Source organism: Phocoena phocoena, chromosome 20, assembly GCF_963924675.1.
Source record: "Phocoena phocoena chromosome 20, mPhoPho1.1, whole genome shotgun sequence".
NCBI classification, from domain to species: domain Eukaryota; kingdom Metazoa; phylum Chordata; class Mammalia; order Artiodactyla; family Phocoenidae; genus Phocoena; species Phocoena phocoena.
In genome coordinates, this window is record NC_089238.1 from 13,422,956 (window position 1) to 13,440,169 (window position 17,214).

Here is a 17,214-nt window from a genome sequence, read left to right on the forward strand (position 1 = left end):
TTCCAGATTCATCAATTGTTTACATTTTGCCATGTTTGCTTTATAATACCTCTCCCTCTCTATTTTTTTCACCGAACCATTAAGGACTAAGCTGTAGACATGAGGCCTTTTTACCCCTAAACATTTCCACATATATATTCTTAAAGACGAGGACATTCTCTTATATAATCATAGTGCAGTCATCAAAATCAGATTGAACATCGGTATGACAGTTATTTAATCCAGTTCAGCTGATTTTTCCCGTGTGAGAATGTGGACGCATGGTCACTGAATCTTTCAATTTTTCAAGAAAAATGTTTAAAGGGATTTTTGATTGTTAAATCTGATTTTTTAAAAAATTAATTGATTATTTTTGGCTGCTTTGGGTCTTTGTTGCTGTGGGCGGGCTTTCTCTAGTTGCGGTGAGCGGGGGCTACTCTTCCTTGCGGTGGCTTCTTCTGTTGCGGAGCACGGGCTCTAGGTGCACGGGCTCAGCAGTTGTGGCTCGCGGGCTCTAGAGCGCAGGCTCAGTAGTTGTGGCGCACGGGCTCAGTCGCTCCGCGGCATGTGGGATCTTCCCGGACCAGGGCTCGAACCCGTGTCCCCTGCATTGGCAGGTGGATTCTTAACCACTGTGCCGCCAGGGAAGTCCCTTTACATCTGATTTTTAAAAGCTGATGACTAGTTACCAAAAATTTAAAACATTGTAGGAGGATTATTCATTGCAACATGGTTTGTAATAGCAAAATATTTTTTAATTAAGAACCTTGAATGTCCATTGATGGGGTGTGGTTAAACGAAACACTGTATCCCCATGCAATTAGTACTATGCAGCCATATAAAAGAATGAGGATGCTGTTGTGAACCTCTATAGGAAAAAGTCTTTGTCTACAAGTTAAATAATTTTATTAATTAGTAATAAATTATGGTTGTTTTAAATCACTACGTTTTGGGTATAGTTGTTAGGCAGCAAGAGCTAAACGACATATTCAGCAAATAAATATTCAGTGCGTAAATTTTAAAAAGTGTCCAGGCCACCCACCTAATTAAGATTTCTCTGGCGATCCGATAAATTACTATATCTACAGTCAGGACCTGGCACATAATAAGTGCCCAATAAGTGTTTGCTGAGCTTCTTATAGCAACTTAAATGCAATGACCCTCACGTGATATCAGATGGGGTTGAAGGTTAGGCTCTCCTGGGTCTCAGAGGGCCATTTTTAGGATCATCTGAACATTTATACCCTCCCCTTACCTCCACCCACTAGGAGTTTACCTTCTAGTAGTGACAGCAACATCACCACCATGTCCTTCTGTAGATCCAGCAGCTCCTTCAACAGCTCGATCTGGCTCGAGTCCTAGAGACCCCACATCCCAGCTCTGTGAGGGCTCTTCTCAGCAGAGACGCCTCCCCCACCTCCAGCTGCTTCCACCCACCCAGCAGGGCCTAAGACCCCTTTTCTTTCCCCCTCTTACCTCCGAGGGGACCCGAGTCCAGACATGTTCCTCGGAAGCAGGGGAAAAGGCAGAGAGACAAGACTGTGGGGTGGGATTGGCACTTTGGGAGAAGTGGGCCCAACAGGTGACGTGTAAGGACAAGGGCTGGCAGACAAGGAGGACTGGGAGGTGTATGGGGACTTGAGAGCAGATGCTTGGAGCCAAGAGAGACAGAGACAGACAGGGGCAAATACTGGGGACAGTGACACAGATCTGGGAAGAGATGAGAGTTCAGCACCGCACCTGGCCTATGGTGGGTGCTTGACACATGTTTGTTGAATGAATGTGTGATCGAAAAAGTGGGACTCTGGGTTCAGGAAGAAAGCCGTGGGACACAGCTATGTGCTTTCTGGTAAGCCATTTGGGAAGAATGGCTCTCCTGTCACAGTGTCTCATGTAGGGTCCACAGAAGTCTCCAACATGGTCAAAGTTCTGCCCCCTGGTCCCTATTTGTATTAGGTTGAGCTACATAAAATTGCTAGTCTTCAGTCATTTCTCACCAACAAAGTGGTAATTTTATATGGTTCTACCTAATGAAATGGAGGAAGGGGAAGGGTACCAGATAAATGGGATGTAAGGCTCCTTCTACCCCATGCTAGTTCTAGAGTTGCTGATTCTAATCCTAACACATTTCCACAGCTCCAAAGGCTCTGTATTCTGACTCTAAGATTCCAACATTCCAGGATCTCAAGATCCTAAGATGGGTGAGTCCTGTGGTGTGTGCCTGTCCATGATGTAGCCCCTTGATTCTCTCAACAATCCCGCTCTCAGAGCATATGGGACTAACCCCATCTTCTGGGTTGTAGGGGTGGGTATATAACCAGGACTGGCCAATCAGAGCTTTCTTTCCCCTGGCCAGGGTGATTGGTTCAGGAATGAGCATGTGACCTAGTAGTCGAATAAGAGAATATGGTAGATCTTTTCCTGGATCTAAAGAGGTGTTCTCTTCCCTCTGGAGCTGTTAGTGGAGCTCATGAAAGCCCAGAGCATCATTTTCCCAGCCCATGGGGAGCACCTGCTTGAGAATGAAGCTAGAGAGGAGAGGGACATTTCTACTAACAGCACTATAGGCCCTGGATCTGATCTGTGATGTGAACTGATAAATTCTTTTTTTGTAAGCTACCACTTTGCATTGGATTTCTAGCCCTTGCAATTTAACCTAGACTGTGGCTGAGGAATTAATTCTGCAGGATTTGGAACTCTACACTAAGATACCAATATCCTCTAGAATTTTAAGATTACATCAACAGCCCCACTTGAACTCACTGACACTAAGAAATTGCATTCTTAAGTTCAGCTCCTTTCAAAAGGTCAGATGACACCAGACAGGGTTTCTGCCAGCCCCTGTGGTGCCTTTGAGCAAATGAGAAAAAGGCTTCCCTTCTTCAAGACTCTTTCCTGTTGGGAAATGATAATATACAGAATATTGCCATCTGCTGGAAAACTATTGTAATAAATACACCGATATATGTATGATGTCTAGGATGTGGATGGTGCCGTTTCGGATGCTGGGCCCTGCTGCAGCGCATATGGCAGCCTTGAATATGTTTACCAGACAGAAGCAGAACAAATGGATACGGTGTTTGTGAGGCATTGACAAGGCTGCAAAGGGGCGGGGGTGGTGGGGAAAAGGGGAGCACGAAGATGCTAGAGATGGGAGACGAGGCTCGACAGGGACCTTACATCATGGATGCCCTGGATAGGTGTCATCTGCCGCAAGCAGAATAAAGAAGCAAAACACCCCTTCAGCCCCAGGCCCAGATCTAGAAGCCTGCCCTCATCCTATCCCTAGTCCTGTCCGAAGCTGGGTGACCTCATCAGAGGGGAAAGAACACCAACCAATCATAGAGGAGCTCTGGACCAGAGCGGGCGGGCCCCAAACGTCAGTCCAAGGGAACTGTAGATGGATAACCAGCCGATTGGCGGTGGCAGAGGAGGAGGCGGGGTCATGGAGAGAGCCAATCCAGAAGAAAGATGGATTTGGCCACGGAGAGGGACCAGTCTGCAACCTGCCGGGAGCACTGGGGTGCGACACGGACCGATGGAGCAAAACTTGGAAACGTGCCAGTTGGGGGATGCCTGGAAGCAGTTGGATGAAAAACAGAGAGGCCCGAACCTGAGCGAGCTTCATCATCATGTGGGCAAACACGTGCAGGAATCCCACCACGGCGTCCCAGAGGCGGCTGTGCGCTAGACTCTGCTGGTTCCCGGTGCAGGGCCCCTGTGGGGCAGAGAGAGGTTCTACGTGAGCGCGAGGCAGGGCGCGGGATGCGGAACTGCCCCGCCCCGCCGCAGCGGGCGAGCCCTACCTGAATGTATTCGGTGAGGCTGTTGAACACCTGTTTAGCCACGGACATGGCCTTGGAAAAGTTCCTCTTGCCCTGCTCCTCAATGACATCCTTGCCCGAGTAGTACCAGTAGAAGTCGCTGATGGATTCCTGGGGGGCAGACACAGTGTGAGGGGCTGCTGGTGCCAACCATGGCCCAACAGACCCCGACCCGGGTCACACCTGGACGGCCTCACATCCTCACCTGAAGCCGCAGGAGGTAGTCCACAGTACAGATGATGATGTTAATAGTGGTTGTATTCCCTGTCTGTGTCCGTAGGTAGTTTTGGAAATCTAGGGAGATGAAAAGTCACTCATTTATTGAGCATCTACCATGTGCTAGGGGAGGTGGACAGTGAGTCCTTTATTCTTTTATGCAATAAATGTTTATTGAGGGCCTATTGTATGCCGGAAGGCATATAATCATCAGTTTACTTAATAACTCTTTATCAGTACCTACTATGTGTTAGGGGAAGATGGAGGATCATTTATCCATTTGTCTAATAAATATTTATTGAGGGCCTACTATGTGCCAGATGTGGTGGAGGGCCAGTCATTTACTCATTTTTTCCCCCAAAGTATTTATTGAGCACCTACAATGTAGCAGGGGGAAATGGAGATTCAGCCTTCATTTGTTCACAAAAGTTTTTTACTGAATGCCTGCTATGTGCTGGGGAGATCGGAGATTGGCTATTTATTCATTCATTTATCCAAAAAATATTTATTGAGCACCTACCAAGAACCAGAGGAGATAAGCATTTGTTATTTATTTGTTCATTTATTCAATATATATTTATGGAGCATATACTATATGCTAACGGGAGATGAAGACTGGTCACATACTTTGATACTACAAATTTCCTGAGCATTTATTATGTGCCCTGGAGATACAGCAGTAGAAGAAGACAAAGTCCCTGCCCTTGTGAAGTTTATATTATCATGTAGTAATTTTTCAGTCTTTTCTAACTGCAACCTACAGTAGGAAATCCAGTACATATTTACACTGAGACCCAGTACGCGTGTCTAATCTGAAATTACATCCACATATACCTGAAACAGAAGTTTCACATACCCTTACTATGTGCCATACGTTCTGCTATTTTCTGTCCTGTACTAGTCTAGTTAACCACCAATGCATTCTGAACTCAACCCACTAAATGTGTAGTTCTCAACCTCCCAACCCTGGCTGCACATTAGAACTACCTGGAGGATTTTAATTGGTCTGGGATGCTCAGACCCCATCCCAGACCAATTAAATTAGAATGTCTGAGTGAAACCTGAGCTTTAGTGTCAAGTAAAGCTCCCCAGGCATACCAATGCGCAATTAGGAATGAGAACCTCTGCGATAAACTTGATTCACGACCCTCTGGTGAGTTGGTTCCCACTATTTGAAAAACATTGTTCTATGGCAGAAAGCTGATAACTGTTAGAGCTGAGTGATGGCTTCTTGGGGGCTTATTATACCATTCCCTCTACTTCAGGGTGTGGTTGAGAAGTTCTGGAATAATAATGATGATGATGATAAAGGTTGTGATGGGGGAAGCTCAGGCGGTTGGAGGAACCCAGAGGAGATGCCTGACCCAGACAAGGTGGTCAGGGAGGGCTTCTTGGAGGGGGGGAACCTCTGAGCTATGGCCTAAAAGATGAGTAGGAGTTGGCTGCGCAAATTCCTCGCTGTGTAACCTCAGGCAAGTTACTGAACCTCTCTGTGTGGCAGACTGTGCCTCGGTTCCCCCATATGTAACACGGTGGTCACAATAGGCCCTACTTTAAAGAGCTTTGGTGAGGTTTTAATGCTTTAGCATATACAATGAACTGAGGACAGAACCTGGTACATAAGCGCTCAATAAACAATAGCTGTTCTTGAAGGGCCTTAAAGAGAGTGCTGAGGTTAAGAGCTGCACTTTGGAGCAGTGACTCTCAAAACATGGGCCCAGACCAGCAGCGTCAGCATCTTCCGGAAGGAAACCTGTTAGAAATGCAAATTCCTGGGCTCCGCCCCAGAATTACTAAATCAGAAAATCTGGGATGGGGTCCAGAAGCCTAGTTTAACAAGGCCTCCTGGTGATTCTTAGGTACGCTTGAGTTTGAGAACAACCTCTGTAGACCCATTTGCCAAATGACCAATTCATCAAATTATCAAGGCAATGAAAACAAGCTTCAGTGAAATCCTTCTGATGTTACAGCAATGTCACGTTGCCCAGGATGGCTTCAACAGCCCTTGAAAGTTTTTTTCTCCCAAAGTCTTACTTCCACCTGATTTCCCTATAGCCACTTCACAATCACTATATCAGGCTGAATGTCCATTTTGCCTGGTTTCACGTTACAGACGAAAAGTATACTCAAATATTCAAGATTTTATAAGCAAATGGACAGGCTTTCCCATCAACCCTGTTTTCTAATTCCTTTTTCTGTGTTCATTTAAATCAGACTGTATGCCTAAATGGTTAATACGGCTCCCCGGCTTTTGTCTGCTCTGAATGGCACTGAATACTCAAGACCTGCAAGGCATCTGCGATTTGAAAGGTATTTCAAATATTTATTCGACTGGGCTGGTTAATGAATCCACAAATTTGGGCAGAGGACCAGATTGCAAATTTGGTGGGAGACAGAAATCCCACCATAAGAACATTCTCATTTCCAAAAAGTCATAGACCCAGGGAATAAAATTCATTCTAAGACCCAAAGACTGATGCCACCTTTGTTGAAGAAAGAAAACCCCAGTCACATGGCACAAAGGTATTTAATAAACCTTGAAGAAAAACTAGCTGTGGACCTAAGAGCTTATGATAATACAAAACAATGGATCATGCTTTATCCCTTGTTGAAAAGAAAAAAGTGAAGATTAAAGATGTTTACCTTAAAGAACACTAGCCCAGTGGGGTGTGGGTTCTATGGAGGTTAGATTTATAATTCCTCCCATTCTTATCGTGAAGGTTAACTTCTGGGCAGTCCGTGGTTTCTTATCACCCACTAAGTGTTACAACCACAACCTTGAGACTGTACGTGTTTGTCATAGGAAACTGCGCTGGGTACGATGTTTACTGTTCAGAATTTCAACTATTCCTTTAACGTTGTAAGCTGTGTGCCACACGAGGTTGTGTTTTCTCACCAGTGATGGATTTAATTAACTTGCTGTGTCATCCTTGATCTGGTTATATTGCCAGAACCAGAACAAAAGTTGTGAAAACTCAAACTTGTTTAAGTTAGGAAAGAGTCTGTAGGCCTTCCTCGTGGCCAAGTATGTTATAAGCAAAATTAATAGGTGGTTCTAATAGATTCGTTTAAAAATGCCAGGCAGTTTTTCCCTCTACAGACCCAGGCTATGGCAATCTACCACATTTACTGAACTTCGGCGGCTGCTGCGAAATGCCTGTGGAAAAATGGCATGTGGCAAACGGCTCATTTGTGAAAATTGATTTGGGGCCAAACTGGGTTTTGGCAGATTGCTTTTGGGGAATTGGACCGGCTAGAGGAGGTGAAAGGGAAGCAAGGCGGCTAGGCTCCAGACATGCAAGAGAGATTCAGGAAGGTGGGCAGGTAGCACTTCACACTGGCTGGAAGTAAAGAATGAACGACAATGGGATTGAGGACAAGGCCTGGGTGGGGGCATTGAGGCCACCCCTGATAAGGGGAAGAGGAGACTGGAGATTAACTCAGGCAACCCTTCCAGACCGACCCCAAACCTTGGCCTTCTCTCTCTGTCACCCACCCCTCCTCCTCACCATTATTGTGCCCCTCGCAGAGCAACTGCAGGAATCGGAACAGGTCTTGGGTGAATTCATCATCTGCCATGACCTTCTCTCCTGGGTGGAAGAGGGGGGAAGGGGCCAGAGGGATCAGATGCGCCAGGACACAGCACGCATGCACGTGGCCCATGCACACTGCACACGCGTGCAGAAAGCATGGGACGCGCAGGGAGGAGCAGCCACCACTTTAAAGACAGCATGAGGGCCACGGGCATCCATGACACCAGAGTCTAGGACGTCAGCAGATGGAAACTGAGGTGCCCTGAGTCATGAAGCTGGGGCCTCAAGTATCTGTCTACAATATCATTATCCCTTTGATGTCACCATCTGTGTGACAGCTGGGAGTGTCTGTCGACCTAGCAGAGACTCGGGCTGCTGTTACCTCCCTCAGCCCCCCTCCAGGACAGTGTGGGGCGGTTAATGGATTACGGGGGTCAGAGTCACTTTCACGCAAAGGCTCTGAGCAGGAGGGGATTGAGCAGGGGGATGGGAATCCAAAGCCAGCCAATTGGCTCAGATGCCTTGAAAGCAGCCAATCCAGGAAAAGCAGAGGGGGAGGCATGTAAACATGCGCCAATCAGAACGGGCATCTGAAAGAAGCCAATCACTGTGGGCTGTAGGGCAGGGAAGGCTAGATAGCAAAGGTTCGGGCCAACCAGAGCAGGCGTAGAGGAGGCACGCACACCAATCAGAGTGGCTGCTTGGGGGCAACCAATCTGGTTGGTGGATGGGAGCCCCAGACTCGATCAACATGGGGTGGCGGGCGCAGAGAGCAGGGTAGGTGGGAGAGGGGTTCACCCCACCTCGGGACTGCGAATCTGGGTCTGGAAGTCCGAGAACATCCATCTGGAAAGGGATCTTTGCCATCGTCTCTAGCTTCTGTTTTACACATGGGGAAACTGAGGCTTACGGAAGGTAAGCGTCCCATGTGTTGTTAGTGGCTAATCTGGGAACCGAATCTTGGTCTCTGGACCCCTGATCTCGAGACTTTCCTCGGGCATGGACCCTCCCTCCCCTGGATGACCCAGATCCTCAGCCCCCAGGTGGAGGGGATGGGTCGGGGTTAGAAGGAAGGGGTGGCAGTAGCGTAGCGCGGGAAACGGACTAGGGGAATTACCGTTCTGGCGGTTGATGACTGGGGCAGCCGACAGGATGAGAGGAAGAAGCAGAAGAAAAGAGGGGAAAAGGAGGCAGAAGGGGACAGAGAGACGGACAGAAACACACACACAGTGACATGGTCAGGCATGAAGGCACAGACAGAGCGAGGAACAACCCACAGAGAGGAAGAGCGACAAGGAGCAAGGAAGCAAAGAAGAGAACAAGAAGAGGGTAAAAGCAGAGAGGAAGAAAGAAGAGGGGAGAGAGAGAGAGAGACGGGTAGGTACAGGTGAAGAGGCAGGAGGCGAGGATCAGGGCAGAAAGGTTAGGCACGTCACAACACGGCAAAGAGGAGACTCGATTAACTCGGATTAGGGACATTAATGAGAGAACAGCAACCAGGGCTGGAGACTTGGGGCACGTGGAGGGTGGGGTCCATGTGGTGATGGGTGAGAGAAAACAGAAGGACACCCAGGGGTGGGACCACGGCGAGGGAGACTCTGGAGGAATGGGGGGGAGGCAGGACTGGGGACCACTGCAGGGAGGAAACCTGGGCATGCTCTTGGGGAGGGAAGGTGTCTTGGTGGAAGGGAGCTCTGGGCAACTGGGGGGGGAGGGGGTGGATCCTGAAAGAAGGGGATGCCCCAGGGAGAGGGAAGCCCAAGAAGGCCTCACCAGTTCCATCCTCGTTCACCATGCCCAGCCCCTCTGCCTTGTTCTGTCTCTCGAAGGCATTGAGATCCAGGACACTGAGGGAAAGAAAGGAAAGATGGTGAAGACGTGCTGAGGCCTCTGCCCTCCTCTCTTCCAGAGCCTGGTAGCTTCCCCACGGTGGAGGGTGGTGAGCCGTCGTAAACCATGAGTGAGCTGAAATCAAGAGGAAGCAGAGGGCTTCCCTGGTGGCGCAGTGGTTGAGGATCTGCCTGCTAATGCAGGGGACACGGGTTCGAGCCCTGGTCTGGGAGGATCCCAGATGCCGCGGAACAACTAGGCCCGTGAGCCACAACTGCTGAGCCTGTGCGTCTGGAGCCCGTGCTCCGCAACAAGAGAGGCCGCGATAGTGAGAGGCCCGCGCACCGTGATGATGAGTGGCCCCCGCTTGCCACAGCTAGAGAAAGCCCTCGCACAGAAACGAAGACCCAACACAGCCATAAATAAATTAATTAATTAATAAACTCCTACCCCCAACATCTTAAACAAAAAAAAAAAAAAAAAGAGGAAGCAGAAACCAAGAGCTGATAGAAGCTATGCAGTGGCAGCTGTGAGGTCAGGTGGGGCAAGGATGAAATGTATAAAAGTTGAAATCAGAAGGAAACAGAAACCATCAATTAGCAAAAGCTTCAGAGTGGCAGCGAAAGTCAGTCAACCGCAAGAGGAGAACAAAGGCAGACGGCAGTGCAGCCACACGAACAGGGGTCATCGGAAAGAGCCCCAAGTCCCTGCTGCCTGAGTGTCCCTTGAAGACTCAACAACCTTCCGGTTCCAGCTGTCTGGATCCTTAATACAACTCGTTCTTAAAGTCTGTGGCATTTTGCCTCCCTTATCGTTCCATGTGAATCCTTATAATAAACTCCCTATTATTTGAGCTGGTCTGAGTGTGTCTCTGTTCCTGGAACCAAGAGAACAGACCTGGAACCGGAGGTGGTACGAGGACTGGGGGCTCAGCTACACCAAGCGGCTTCACTAAAGATGTGCACTAGAGCCCACCTGCAGGTTTGCATCAGCGCCTGGATACTCTGGAAGAAGCCAACTTCCTTCTTGTCCTTCAGGTAATCCAGCATTTTCTGCAGAGGGGGTGGGAGTGGAGGGGGACCTGGGGGTCGCACAGGAACCTCCCACCCCTCCCAGCTCCCCTCCCAAGTGCCTTCGCCCATTACCTGCTGCACATCGGCATTGCCTCCATTCAGGATGGAGATGCCCAGCTTCAGGGTGGAGGACACCATGGCGCCCGTCTCTCCTGGAGGGGATGGGTTGGGGGGCGGGGCAGGCAACGGATGGTCCACTCAGTTTGGGAGCAGTGTTCTTCACTCACCAGAAAACAGCCATCCCCGGGGACGTCAGAGAATGGGGCAGAGGGGAGTGCAAGGGCGTGTATGCAGGGGTGATCAGGACTGAGGAATTGGTGAGGAATTGCAAGGCAAGTGCGTGAGTGCAATCCACGTGCATGAGGGGTGGGAGAATGTGCCCGCTGGGCCCACAGGGGATGAGTGGGCTGGGGACAGGTGGGGTTCACTCAGGAGGAGCTGAATGCACGCGCAGGGCACCTTTGCAGGCACTGATCATCTGAAGCACCATCTCCGCGGTGCCCCGGTTGTGCAGCCGCGCCTGCTGGTACAGGAGCCTCTGCTTCTCCATCTCTTTCTCCTGCAGCAGAGCCCGGCCCACGGAGCTGGGTGAGTCCAGGCTCACCAGCCCAGCCTTTCCCCCTCACAGCCTTGCCCTCACCGCTGCCTTCCTGCTCCAGCCACATCCCCTGGCTCATCCCTTCAACTGTAAGCTCCTTCTATCCCCTGGGACTTCAGTCTGCGATTTGCCTCCTGCACCTACACAGGGCTGGGCATGGAGCAATCGTAAGCTGGCCCCATGCACCTCCAAGGGGTCAATGGATAGAATCCCAGGGGTCTGTGAACATGGATGGGGAAAAAAGTTATACTTTTATATTTCCCATCCTCCATCTGAAATGTAGCATTTCCTTCCATTATGGATGAGGCCGTAAATCACAGCAACATTAGCAGAATCCGTGGTTGTGTCATCCGTACCAATCACAGATGTTTCCGTATCACATCATTTTTGAAGACATCTCAAAACCTCACCTTTTTATTTTGGGCCGCACTGCGCAGCTTGCGGGATTGAGCCCGGGCCCCCGGCATTGAAAGCACCGAGTCTTAACCACTGGACCACCAGGGAATTCCCTTGAAATATCACTTATGTTCATCACTACTTATCAATTACAGTAGCTCCTGGATCCACTGTTAGTTCTTGTTATTTGGTAGATTAATAGAGAAGTACAACTATTACTGTGTCACAAATTTTTAAAGCAATATTTTGACAACTATTTCAATATGCTTGTTTCCTCTGCTATGGATCCGTTTTATACATTTAAGTACAGGATTCTGAGAAAGGGTTCATACGATGCCAAAGGGGACCCTGCCACAAAAAAGGTGGAGAAACTTGGGGAAATGCTTGCTGATCACCTTAATGAGTGAAAGGATGGGTTAACTGCATTTACTAGCTCTCTCTCCCTGCCTGGCCTTTGCGTAGGCTGTGCCCCTACCTGGAACACCTTTCCCTTTTTCTTCAACTGGCACATTCCTTTTATCCTTCTGCTCAGACATCCCTTCCTCCGAGAAACCCTCCCTGAAACCCTTCCCCCCCGGGCTGGATCAGGCGTCTTGACTGGGCCCGCATGACCCCCCTGAGCTTCCCTGGCTTCCCCCGCCCTGACCCCTCTGCCCGTGCCTCCCCATTCCCGCCCTGACCATTTTGCTGGAGCTCCCCTCATCACCACGGTGGATACTCTGTGCTGTTACTGTCTGCTTGGTGTAGCTGTCTCCCCAGTAGACTGGCTTGGCCGCTGCTATGTGCCCAACATCATCCAGCCTAGGGCCGGGCCCAGAGCATTGCTCTGTGAACACATGCTATCTGAATGGGGGATAATGAAGTCAGGATCCCCCATCCCTTTCTTCAGGGACTACTTGATCCCACCTACCTCAAAGGAAAGCTCAATCTCCTCTTCTTCAGCTTCGCCATTCTCCCCTCCCTCCTCCAGGTGGCAGCTCTGGGGATAGGGCATCAGTTAGAGATGATGGTGAACAGAAGAGATACCCCAGGCCAGTTCCAGCCCTTTCAGTGGACAGGCATTGCAGCTGAGGGGAAAGGGAACCTGCCCTAAATGGGGGCAGGGCCTCACCTTTGCCATGATATCGGCATATGCTATATACAAGTAATCTTCTTCCAGTTTGCTGAGGAAGTAAGTGGGGAGACAGTCAGGACCCAGTAGAGAGGAACCCCATCTTATAACAGCTTCCAGTTTTCCTTTGGAGAGCCACCCCTCCCCATGCTCAGGCTGTATGGTTTAGATGGGGTAGGACTCTCCATTGCCAGACTGGGCATGTGATCAAGGCTGAGCCAATCAGTACTTTCTATCTGCTTGGCTACAATAATAGGTAAGAGATGGTCATGTGATCCACTCTGGTCCACTGGAATTCATTCTGGGAGTTTTGCTGAAGCTACTGATAGAGCTGCTCCCTTTCCACTGGGGTTGCTGTGATGGTGTGATGGAAGCCTGGAGCTTCCTGGGCCATCTTGCCACCTGACAACTGGTTGGCTCACCTGACAACTATGACCAACCACCTCCTTAGGTCTCCTCTATAATAATAATACTAATAACAGCAGAAGTAATGGCCAACACCCACTGAGTTTACTCTAGGGTGGTTTCTGTTCTAAGCGCTTTGTATATAACAACAAATTAATTCTCACAGTAATTCAATTAGGTAGATATATAGTTAACCCTTGAACAATATAGTTTTGAACGGCACAGGTCCACTTATATGTGCATTTTAAGAAGAAATACTGCTATAGTACTACACAATCCATGGTTGGTTGAATCCATGGATGTAGTACCGCAGATATGGAGGGCCAACTATAGAGTTATACCTGGACTTTTGACCACATGGAGGGGCAGTATCCCTAACCCCTGCATTGTTCAAGGGTCAATTGGATTACTAGCCCCATTTTACAGACGAGGGAAACTGAGGCACAAAGATCCTTCTTCGCCAGGGTCATAGAGCTTGTACTGGTCATAGAGCTTGTACTGGGATTCAAACCATAGAGCTCGTACTGGGATTCAAACCTGGATAGTCTAACTCCAGGGTCATTGCCGTCCCAGAGGATAGAAAACAGAATACTCAGTTTCCCAGTCTCCCTTGCAACTGATGGTGGCCTGATGTCAGAATTCTGGCCAATGAAACACATACAGAAGCCCACCAGGGAGAGCTTTCCTTGGACAAAAAGATTTTGGTCTTGCTTAAGGGAAAGCCTTTCCCCTTCTTTCTGCCTGACATGTGGTCATGATGCCTGGATGTCAGCATCCATCTTGTAACCACCAGGCAACAGCTCAGAATGACAGGGCAGAAATCCTGAACGAGCCTGGGTCCCTGTCAGTGTCATTGTGCCACTGCCCAGCCCTGGACTCTCCACCTCCTGACTTGATATTACATAAGAAAAACAAATCTCTGTGCCTCTATTTCCTCATCCACACAAAAAACGTTGATAATAATATCTATCTCATAGTGTGACGATTAAGGGAGAGGATCTATATGTCAAGTGTTTAGCATGACGCTTGACACATAAAAAAAATTTAATAAACACTGCTATTTATTCCCATGACTGCCACTAGCCCACACGAAGCTTTTGTGTGAAACGGACAAAGGCCCTCCTTCCTCACTGCCATCTGTTGGAAATTTGTCATAATATTCTGATTTTCTCCCTATAATATACTGTAGTACATTGATTTTGTTTGAGCAAGACATTTTCTTCTAGAAAAAGCCTAAATCACTATTGCCTGTGACGTGAACACTTCAAAGGAGATGCCCTTGCGAAGTGCTCAGTATGGACTGAGTACGTGGGAGCTCTGCCTGTCCTAGTAAAATGATATTAGCAGATCCGCTATGGGGCTCCCACACAGAAGGTCTCTCTTGAGTGACGGGGAGGTTGCGGGAGTGGGCAGAGGTCGCGGCTTTCTCTCTGGGACCTAGGAAGGGCCCTCACCTCTTCTCAGTCAGGGCGGTACGGCTGAAGTGAAGGACGAGCTGGTGCAGGGGGTCTGGCTTCTTCTCCTCCACCTCTTCCTCCTCCTCTTCCTGCTCACCAGCTTTCTGGAGGGAGGTGTGGGGCTTGGGGGAGGGGCTTCTAGGGTCCCCACCTGTCTCCCCCCTAGCCCTGCTGGGCTGTTTTTGTTTGTTTGTTTTTTTGCGGTACGCGGGCCTGTCACTGCTGTGGCCTCTCCTGTTGCGGAGCACAGGCTCCGGACGCGCAGGCTCAGCGGCCATGGCTCACGGGCACAGCCGCTCCGCGGCATATGGGATATTCCTGGACCGGGGCATGAACCCGTGTCCCTTGCATCGACAGGCGGACTCCCAACCACTGCGCCACCAGGGAAGCCCTGGGCTGTTTTTTTTTTTTTCTCTCCCCCCACATCCTTCACCCGGCCTTGGTCCCCATACCCCCCAGTGCGAAGGGCGACCCACCCCTGGAGGTGTACAATGGACGGCTGGGCCCCAGTCCTATCCCACTGTGCCCCGACACTCCCAGGCAGGCCCCAGCTCACTGAAAGGTCATCTATCATGCGGCCCTCGAAACTGTGGTCTTCAGTCAGGATCCACGCCGCCTTGTAGCTCTCCACAAACATGTTACAGGCCCGTTGCCTTTGGGGGAAAGATGTGCGGTGTCGCCGAGACCTCCCAATCCACGCCTCTCTGTCCTCCCACATATCTCCTCCCCTAACCACGCCCCAAAACCCCACTGGGGTTGACACTCCATCCTCTTGCCTCTTCAGCCACTCTTTCTCCAAGGCCCCTAGAGGTTCCCTCCTCCATGGGTGGGGGGGGATGTCTTACGTGGGCAGGTTGTACAGGGGGGTCATGCGGAAACAGGCGACGACCGCCCTCCGGCGCTGCTTGGACAAGAGCTTGTGCCACACGGCCTTCTTGGACTTATAAGGGTGCTCGATCTGGAGGCGGGATTATCTGTCACGTCTCCAGACTCTGCCCCTGGTCTGATTCTCACTTCCAGCCCCGAGTGAAACTGCCCATCAGTGCCCACGTCCAAATTCAGGCCCGACTCACAGGGCCGAAGAAACACCCTGGCTCCACCCACAGAGTCAAGGTTCTGACCTGTACTACTCTGCTATCAGACTGAAATTTCCCTCCTACGCCCCGCCCGCAGACCCGGGGCCACTACCCAGACCCGCCCAAGGCACTGCCCGCAGTCAAGGCGTCTTCACTGGGCCTGACTCGCAGACCCAAAGTTCTGCCCCTGTCGCCGTTCCCAGGCCCAAGATTTAGCGCCAGGTCCTACCCCCCAGATCAAAGTTTCCATTCCAAGTCTCGCTTTAAACTCAACTGTCACCACACCCAACAGATTAAAGGCCCGCCCCTTGCCGCGCTCAGAGTCCCAAGGTTCACCCGCAGGCCCCGCCCACAGGCTCAAGGACCGCCCCCGGCCCCGCCCAGAGACGCAAGCTTCGGCAACTCAGTAGTAAGACACCTGCTCCAGATGATAGAGCACTGCAGACACTTCCTGGACTCTGCGCACGATTTTCTCCGGGTCGTCAGCGTCCTCCTCGCGGCCCGGGAGGCCCCGGTACAAGGCCATCTGCCAGCGTAGAGAAGGGGAGCCTTCGACCTGAGAGGAGGAAGGACGGTCCGTATGAGGCCCCTCCCCTGCCCGCTCCCTCCTCTCTCAGCCGGGCTTCTCGAAGCGCCCCTCTGCGCAGAGTGGGCTTCTCCGGCCGCTCCGCCCCCCATTCAATGCTGTGATGATTCACTGGGGTGCTGAATACAAGGTCCCTCTTTCGATGCCTGATACATAGTAAGTGCTCAAACGTCGGCTGTTACTCTTGGTGTTAACCTGACATGCCCGTTTCGGTTGCACGAGGAGGAGGAGGAGGCGTACCTTTCCCTGAAGGTGAAGGTTGTTTTGTAGAAATTCCCGGACCTCCTCATCTGTGTCTTTCTGGGGAGACATGACAGGCTGGGTCACTCTGGAGGGCCAAGCGTCCTCCTTGACCTACAACCCTTTCCCTTCCAGCCCCATCACCCCAGCAACTGGTGAGAGGCTTGTGTGGGGAAGATCTGAGAGAAACTGAAAGGATCCACAGGTCAAGAGTGGTCAGAGAGGAGTCCTAGAGGGCATCAGAGGCCATAGAGGCACCTTGAAGAGACAGGATTAGAGGGGCCTCGTTGGGGGTGTGAGAGGAAGTAGGGGGTGACATGAGGCTATCCCCAAAGGTCAAAAAAGGTCAGAAGAGGGTCAGAGTGGGGCTGGGAGTAAGTGGGAGACGGGCAGGGAGTTTCTGAAGATTAGAGGTGGGCGAGGGGGATTAGAAGGAGATGATAAGGTCAGCAGAGGTCATAGGGGGTCAGGCAGATCACCGAAGTCACTGGTGGGGTTTACACGGAGGCTAAGGGAGGGATCAGTAGGGTGGGGTTTCCTTAGGGTCCCAGGAGAGGGGGCCCTCATGACGAAGTTAAGTGGGCAGAGGGGCCCAGGAGGGCCCGTAGGGATCTCAGCAGTACTCAACAGGTCCTAGGAGGAGAAAGGGGGTGCTTGTGATATCAGGGGAGAGTCAGTGGTCTTCAGGGCCTCTGGTTAGATTGTCAGGGTGCTTTGCAGGGTCCTGGGGTTCTAGGGGTCTTGGGGCAGAGTCCTGGGAGGGCTTCTTGGGTCCCTGAGGCCAAAAAGAATCAGGGAGGGGGGTTGTTATCCCATACAATGGATAAAAGGGGTCCCGGGAGGCCTCTTTGGAACCCCAGAGGGCTTAGAAGGATTCAGGGGCAGGGTCA

The 17,214-nt window shown here is 50.6% G+C and overlaps 1 protein-coding gene across 2 annotated transcripts in view; it reads right to left on the bottom strand.

Moving 5' to 3' along the window:
- RYR1 (ryanodine receptor 1) overlaps positions 1-17,214 on the bottom strand; it is a 117,694-nt gene that overhangs the window by 31,216 nt on the left and 69,264 nt on the right. For both annotated transcript variants that reach the window (XM_065899310.1, XM_065899309.1), the window contains 17 exons: positions 16,325-16,384; positions 15,917-16,054; positions 15,268-15,380; positions 14,979-15,075; positions 14,420-14,526; positions 12,561-12,612; positions 12,360-12,428; positions 10,915-11,014; positions 10,528-10,607; positions 10,358-10,434; positions 9,326-9,399; positions 8,670-8,687; positions 7,529-7,609; positions 4,009-4,097; positions 3,786-3,914; positions 3,593-3,697; positions 1,256-1,337 (listed from right to left, as the gene is read on the bottom strand). In XM_065899310.1, coding sequence (XP_065755382.1) covers positions 1,256-1,337; positions 3,593-3,697; positions 3,786-3,914; positions 4,009-4,097; positions 7,529-7,609; positions 8,670-8,687; positions 9,326-9,399; positions 10,358-10,434; positions 10,528-10,607; positions 10,915-11,014; positions 12,360-12,428; positions 12,561-12,612; positions 14,420-14,526; positions 14,979-15,075; positions 15,268-15,380; positions 15,917-16,054; positions 16,325-16,384 — 1,471 coding nt within the window. The remainder of the gene's footprint in view (positions 1-1,255; positions 1,338-3,592; positions 3,698-3,785; positions 3,915-4,008; positions 4,098-7,528; positions 7,610-8,669; positions 8,688-9,325; positions 9,400-10,357; positions 10,435-10,527; positions 10,608-10,914; positions 11,015-12,359; positions 12,429-12,560; positions 12,613-14,419; positions 14,527-14,978; positions 15,076-15,267; positions 15,381-15,916; positions 16,055-16,324; positions 16,385-17,214) is intronic.